Raw genomic sequence first — 6,890 nt, forward strand, 5'->3', positions numbered from 1 at the left:
CACCACCAGCTTATCTGGGAGGACAAGCGGAGGGGCAGGGTGGCAGCAGCCAACTGGGGGGGTGTCCACAGCCTCCCCCTGCCACAGCCTGACTTTACCTTGCAGGGGGGAGCACGGCGGAGACGTGGCCTCGTAGGACACCAAGGGGTCTTGCACCTCGGAGCCGCTGCGGATCAGCCTCTGCGAGGGAAAGAGGAACACAGTGAGCCCTCCCCTTCCCGGGGCTTGGTCAGCCCACGGCCACCTCTGGAGGCATTTGGCCACCTCTGGAGGCATTTGGCCACCAGGATGAGGGGCCCGCTCGCCCCCTCCTCACCTGCCGCTTGCTGTCGGGCTCGATGGGGTAATTGCAGTGCTCACAAATGTCGATGTTCTCGATCCAGTCCTCGTCGTAGTCCGAGCTGCAGCAGCAGCCCATGGTGGCTGCCGGGGGGGGGGAGAGGTGGTGAGGGAAACCCTCACACCCCCAGCCCCAGCCTTGCCTCCCCCCCTGCTCCAGCTCATCCCCATCCCTGCGTCCCTCAGTCTGGCTTCCCACGTGGCATGGCCCGTCCCACACACTCCCCAGGTCCTCAGCGGAGCTGGGGCCATCCCAACTCTCTGTCGACAGCCATATTTTCTCCTAATTTTGCTCTGTCTTTGTTAATTAAAAACACTAAAGGCAATTAGTCCCCAGCCCGAGGCTCCCTTTTCCCACCAGCACAGCCTGGCGTTGTCTCCTTCGCCAGCTCCTTCCCACCGTGCAGCCCTTGGGCTGATCCCTCCATTCTCCATCTAGATAACGATCTAATTATGAATATCCCATCAGTAATTAACGCATGCCCCTGCAGCACGAGGTTTGGCTGGACCAGGCACCTCCCCGGCCCTAAAAGCAGCTCCTGGGGTGAGACATGGATGGGAGCCATCACCCCCTCCCACTCTGCTGAATCACCTGGGATTTCCTTCTCCCCCCACGCGTTCGACCCCATCACTGTGCTCCTGTTTCTCCTGCGCCAGGGATTGTCCTTCAAACCCCCATCCCTCCCCTGGAGCCCCTCACCAGCTCGCCCTGAAACACCAAGAACCCCCCAACCTCAAGCATCAGCCACGGTGACACCGGCGCGGGGCTGCACCCCAGGGTCCCCGGCGCCGCGGCGTGGGCACCGGGGCAGCCTGGCAGCGATGTCACGAGTGTTGCCTGGGCTCTGCAACGGGGCAGCAGCTCTCACCTTCCTGCAAAAGCTGAGCGTGGCACGGAGCCGGGAGCCCCGGCACTGCGTCATGTGCAAATGGCGGCCCACGGCCCTGGAAAAAGCTCTTCTGCAGAATCCCCCACGCCCACGCCGCCGGGATTTATCTCCACCAAGACCTGCCCCCCAAAGCTCGGCCCAGAAACTCTGGAGACTCTTTGGGGGCCCCGACGTTGGTTTCTGCAGGCAGTGGGTGCCAACGGCAGGGCTGGGAGCCCCCCGATGCCGAGAGCCAACCCAGGTGTCTCTGCCCCCCAGCACCCAAAATCCGCGACCGCTTTTGCAAACGCCGAGCGGGAGCTTTTATCTGGCAGCGAGGTGGTGCAGCTGCCAGGGTCCCCGTCCTCACCCTGCCTGGCAGCGAGACGGGTCCCCCACGAGCCGCTGAGCCCCGGGAGCTGCTTTTCTAGGGGCTGTTGGCACCGCCAGCGCGGCTTCCTCCCTGGTTTCCTACCAGGAGCCATCGCACGACTGCTTTTTCACAGGTACACACTTAAATTCACCTCCCCCCGTGGTGCCAAAGAGGGTACGGCCACGGGGGCTTCATTTGAGTGCGTGTCCCCCCCGTGGGCAGCTGGGGACAGAAGGGAAGAGCCTCACAGAGGGTGCCCAGGGAGGGTGCAGGGTCCCCAGGGTGCCGCCAGCCCCCGGTGCCACCAGCCCCAGCCATCAGCACCTGCTGCCAGGCAGAGCCCCCCCAGCCTGCGCTGCCAAGGGCTGGAGACCCTGAGCCCCCTCCCTCGGGGACAGGGTCCGCACGGCTGTTTCAGCATCCACAGCAAGGACACGGGGGTTGTCCCCACGGTGCCACCTCGGGGTGCCCACCGCCAAGGAGCCAGTGACAGGCAATTGTGGGGAGGAGAGGGCAGACGAGTGAGCCCCTCCCGCGCCGTGCAATGCTGCTCTGGGGACTCAAACGCTAAAAAACACCCTGGGTGCCTTCCACTCCTGGGGACCCTCATTTGGGAACACACTTTAGCACCCAAAAAGGGGTTCGGCCACACCGCAGGGGCAGACAAGGCCCCGGCGATGCTCAGGCAGCAGCAAACCCGATACCCAGCCCCAAGCACAACCCTGGCCCTGCAGAGGAGAAGCCCCCAGCCCCCCCCAGACCTGCCCGCAGCCTTTCGAATGCCTTTACCAAGGGCGAGCCATGCCAGAAGGTGTTTTTTCCTCCCTGCACAAAGCCGGGGTGGGGAGGGAGGTGCTGCTATTGTGCCTTTTTTTTTTTTTTTCTTACGTACTCAAGCCACAGCGTAATTTCCACCGAGCAGCCGTTTCACCTGCGCAGCGTGAGGGCCACGCCGGTGGAAGGGGGTGTTTGAAGTCAGGTTTGGTGACTGCATCTGTGCAACCGAATTTCTCGTGCGAAGAGGCTGCCTGAGAGGGATGTGTAGGCGCCTCTGCCCTGCGCCTCGCCGTGTCCCCGGGGGAGGTCTCTGCGGGTGGGCACACGTGTCCTCACACGGACATTTATGTCCCTTTGCCCAGTTTTGCTCCGGAGCGTGTCCAGACCCCTCGGCTCTTGCTGGAGGAGCTGTCCCGTGCCGGCCCTTCCGCAAACGCTTCTTCGGCCGGGTCCGGTTGGCTTGTTCACAAGTGTGGGCGGGCGTGAGGAGGGCTGAGGGCTGGGCTGACCCTGTCCCTGATGCTCTTTAAGGCTCACTGGGGTGTCCCGGATGTCCCCAGGCCAGCTGTGACCCAGCTGGACAGTTGGTCAGCCTCGCAGGGACGCAAAGGACCGCGTCCCCAAAGCTGCCATCGCAGCGGGGGGGTGTTTGCACTGAGACAGCACCGAAACCAGGGGTATCTCAGTGTCTGAACCCCCAAAGTGGGCAGCGGACCCCGAGGGACTGGCATGAAATCGCTGCCTGTCCTTAAGCTGCTCTTGCCCACAGCTGGGCAGGCAAGAACTTGGCCTTGGGGACAAAACTCCCACTTCGCCCTGGAAATGGGGACTTGGGGAGAGCCCCGTGAGGGGGCCAGCGCTCCCACCCCGGGCAGCCCCCCTGGGCAGGCAGAGCATCAGGACAGCAGCTTTCACCCCAGCTGGGAGGCCACAGAGGAATGGGGAGCACAGCCCTGCTCCCCCCATCCCTCACCTGGGCACCAGCGCTCACATCCCCCCGCAGCGGTGAGCCCCAGACCCCATTTTCATCCCTCCGAGAGGCAACCTCAGAGACTGCAACAGGACCCCCCACCCTCCGCAGGCACCCAGGTGGTCCCCAGCTCCCGTCTGGAGGGCGCAAACCCTCTCACCCCCGGGTCCCTGGTACCTGTTGGCAGCGAGGCGAGGACCAGCCGCTCTCAGACTCCCATGGCCCAGCGGCGAGAGCGAAGGCGTCGTCCCCGCTCACGTCCTCTCCATCCCTGGCAGGAGCGCGGAGACCCTCTGGGGAGCAGAGACGAGCCCCCCGCCCGCGGGCGCGCGCGCTCCCCGTCGCTGCCACTCGCTCTTGCTCACCTCCTGCCCTGGTTTCCTGCCTCATGAGCAAACTCTAGAGAAGCTGGTTCGCAGCTCGCGCACAACCGCAAGAGCTAGTGACAAACCCCGATGGCTTCCTGCCATCCCCAGCACGGAGGGTCCCTGCTCTGGGTGTCCCTGGCCACCCATCCCCAGGGAGCAGGGTGGACAAAGCGATGCTGAGCCCCTCGGTCGGTGGGGAAATGGGGTCCCGTGGGCTGGGAGATGCGCTGCGAGGGGCCAGCGATGGGCAGGGGATTGTCACCCCCTGCCCGGGTTGTCCTGGTGAGCTGACCCCCCCTGCTCCTTGGTGCTGTCCCCTCTCCAGAGCTCGGCGTGGGCAGGCTGACAGTGCCATGCACCATCTCCCCTGACCCCCTCGGACCCTACGCAGCTTGTGGGACTCATCCTGCACCCACAGCCCCTACTTGAGCCATCACCACCGGGTCACCCCGGACCCCGGCACCCCAAGAGCCACCAGTGAGAGAAGCTGAAGCCAAGGGGACACGTTGTGCCCCAGCCAGGCTGCCACCCTCGTGTTTATGGAGACAGCTCAGAGCAGAGCAACCACAACGCTATTGTCTTGGCTTTTGTGATCAAACATGAAGCCGCAGGTACCTGCTGGCTGCTCTGCGGAGGCACAGGCAGGAAGCCCAGCTGTGTTGGGGGGGGCTGTGACAACTTGAGGGGCACCACAGCAGCAGCACCGGACGCAGCATCCACCCTGGCAGGGACATTTCCCAGGGGCAGCCACGCAGCCCCGTTCCCTTGTGCTCACCGACACTGCGGGTGCCCCAGGCAAAGGGTGCGCTGCCAGGCCCTGGGGTGTGCCACAGCCTCGGGGTACATGTCGGGTTCTCCCTGTGTCCTGCTGCTACCCTGGGAAGGAGAAGCAGCCCCCCAAACTATCCCTGGGACATCCCACAGCTTGCTTGGATCACCCCACCTCTTCCCCAGCACGCCTTGATAAAAACAGTCTGAAAATTGCATCCCCAAGCGGCAACTTCTTTTGTAAAGGGTTTGGTGTTAATGGAGGAAAGGAAAAAGCCAAAAGCAAACCCCTCTGGTGACAGCGACGTGTCCAACCCTGGCTGGCACTACCCCCAGGATCCCTCCTGCTCCCAGCACAGTGCTGCAGGGGGTTGGAGATGGGTCAGGATGGGGGTGTGGGGGCTGCCAAACCCCGAGCACAGTCCCCAGCACCTCCTGGCCTCAAGCCTCAAAAACAACCCCTCTGTTCGCAGCTGGTTCGGTGACGAGCGTTTCCTGCAACGGTGCAGCCCGAGCACCCACCCGCTGCCAGGGGCGTCCGGGAAGAGGCGGGCAACCCGAAGCAAAGACGCCGTCTCTGGCATGGCACCATCCTGCAGCAGAAACCCCCGAGAAGCCACCCACCCTGCAAAGCAGAGCCCTGGGGCGTGGCCGGGGAAGGGGCGATGGCAGCATGGTCCCCTCTGCCACCCCCAGGTCCCCCACAGCGAAGGGGCAGGAGCCACATCTGCAGGCGCGGGCAGGTGCCTGGGTGCATGTAAAAACAGGAAAAAAGCATCAGCTCTCGCCTTCACCTCCTTTTATTCCTCCTCAAGGGGCTGCTCCCCATATTTCCCACCATCCTTATGGACAGGGCACTGGGTGCCCCAAAACACCCTGTGCCCGATGGGGATGGTGGCACGGCGTTGTCCCCGGGGCAGGGCTGGCAGTGCCAGGGCTAAGCACCGCCCGCCCCGAGGGAGCTCCCCAGTCCCCGGGGCGTCTTGAGAAGGACCCTTGAGCCCTACCAGGTCTGGATGCACCCATGGGTGCCCACGAGGCTCCGGTCCGGGCTCAGTTCCGAGCACTCCGAGGGGTCCCACCGCGCTCAGCAGAGGGAGAACCGCCGGGAGTTGATGTTCATGCGGGTGACGCCGATGTGCTTGAGCGGCGTGGAGAGCAAGAAGGCGGCCTTGGGCGGGATGTTGCAGAGCAGGTCCGAGTCTTCCTCACAGCCCTCGAGGCCGAAGGTAGCATCGTCCAGCATCTCCTTGTGCTGGTGGCAGGCCTGCTCCACCTTCAGCCGGTGCAGCCGCGCCCGCAGGCGCATCAGCTGCTGCGCCAGGCGCTGGTCCACAGCCTGCATCTCCCGCTGCACCGGGGTGGGGGACAGAACGGGTGTGAGGGCCGCAGCAGGACCAGCCACCGAGGGAGGCAACGCTGGGGCAGGACACAAATCCACCAGGGACCACGCGCAGACGGGGCGCTGGGATCCGCGCAGAGCCCGCGCGCGTGGTCCTGGGGTCGGGGTGATGGCACAGGGTCAGCTCGGGTGGGCTTGTAGCCGTGGGGTTGTTGCTGCTTGTGCCACCCCAGGAAAGCCACCACGGCTGTGCCACAGCGAGGAAGTCCAGCGCAGCCATGCACAGGCGGGAGGGGGTGACAAGCGCAGACCCTGACAGAGCTGTGACCCCCGGCGCTGCACGGGGGACACGGCAGAGCTGTGGCACCGCAGAGCCACACGTGGCCTTGCAAAAAATCCACAAACACTGTCCGTGCTGGGAAAAGGAGCAAAGCCTCACGCTGCGGCTGGAGCACCCTGAGCCTGGCACATCCCATCGCTGCTACGGGAGGTCGGGCTGCAAATGCTCCCCTTGCGCGGAGAAACCCCGAGGCCCCGTCCCTGCCTTGGGGCCCAGCCCCTGCCCCCCTCTTCGTGCCCCCCATCCCACCAGCAGCTACTCACCAGCTCCATCCTGAGCCACTCCAGAGCCGCCTCCACGGTGGCGAAGCCACAGACGCCACCATCCCACTCCTCCTCATCCCCGGGGTGCCCAGGGCACTGCTCTGCCCCCCGTGCCCCCCCGGGGGTCCGGCTGCGCCAGGGCTGCCCCCTCACCCGGGCTTCCCACTCCAGGTAGGAAGGTCTCCGCGTCTGCAGCTTCAGCTTGGCCGTCAGCGCCTTCACGCTGTCCAGGCTCTCCTCCTCCCAGGTGGGCTCCTCCTCGCCCAGCTCCTTGAACTTCAACTCGCCAAAGGGCATGGTGGCACCCGCCAGAGCCCCCCAAAACCCTTGGGTGACCTCTCCCCCCCCCCCTCAAACCCTCCGCGCAAACGGAGTCTCTGCCCCACTGCGCCTACAGAGTGAGGAGCACCCCGAGCACCCACCCGCTCCCCACAGCTGCACCCACGTCCCGGTTATTTATTCACCCTCAGAACAATAAAGG

General features: G+C 64.8%; 2 protein-coding genes across 2 annotated transcripts in view; both read right to left on the reverse strand.

Moving 5' to 3' along the window:
- The window catches only part of LCK (LCK proto-oncogene, Src family tyrosine kinase), an 8,561-nt gene extending 4,986 nt beyond the window's left edge, over nucleotides 1-3,575 (reverse strand). Inside the window, exons 1-3 of the mRNA XM_026863215.1 lie at nucleotides 3,506-3,575; nucleotides 317-423; nucleotides 51-180 (exon numbers count right to left, since the gene is read on the reverse strand). Of these exons, the coding sequence (XP_026719016.1) occupies nucleotides 51-180; nucleotides 317-418 (232 nt within the window). The 5' untranslated portion in view covers nucleotides 419-423; nucleotides 3,506-3,575. The remainder of the gene's footprint in view (nucleotides 1-50; nucleotides 181-316; nucleotides 424-3,505) is intronic.
- A 1,682-nt stretch (nucleotides 3,576-5,257) lies between these two features.
- FAM167B (family with sequence similarity 167 member B) lies at nucleotides 5,258-6,868 on the reverse strand. Its single transcript, XM_026863255.1, has 2 exons — nucleotides 6,410-6,868; nucleotides 5,258-5,815 (listed from the first exon to the last, which is right to left on the reverse strand). Exons 1-2 carry the CDS (start codon nucleotides 6,704-6,706, stop codon nucleotides 5,552-5,554), a joined length of 561 nt encoding a protein of 186 aa, XP_026719056.1. The 5' UTR covers nucleotides 6,707-6,868; the 3' UTR covers nucleotides 5,258-5,551.
- Between the last annotated feature and the right edge of the window lie 22 nt (nucleotides 6,869-6,890).

Source organism: Athene cunicularia (assembly GCF_003259725.1).
Source record: "Athene cunicularia isolate RWA chromosome 23 unlocalized genomic scaffold, athCun1 chr23_part1, whole genome shotgun sequence".
Classification (NCBI taxonomy): Eukaryota; Metazoa; Chordata; class Aves; order Strigiformes; family Strigidae; genus Athene; species Athene cunicularia.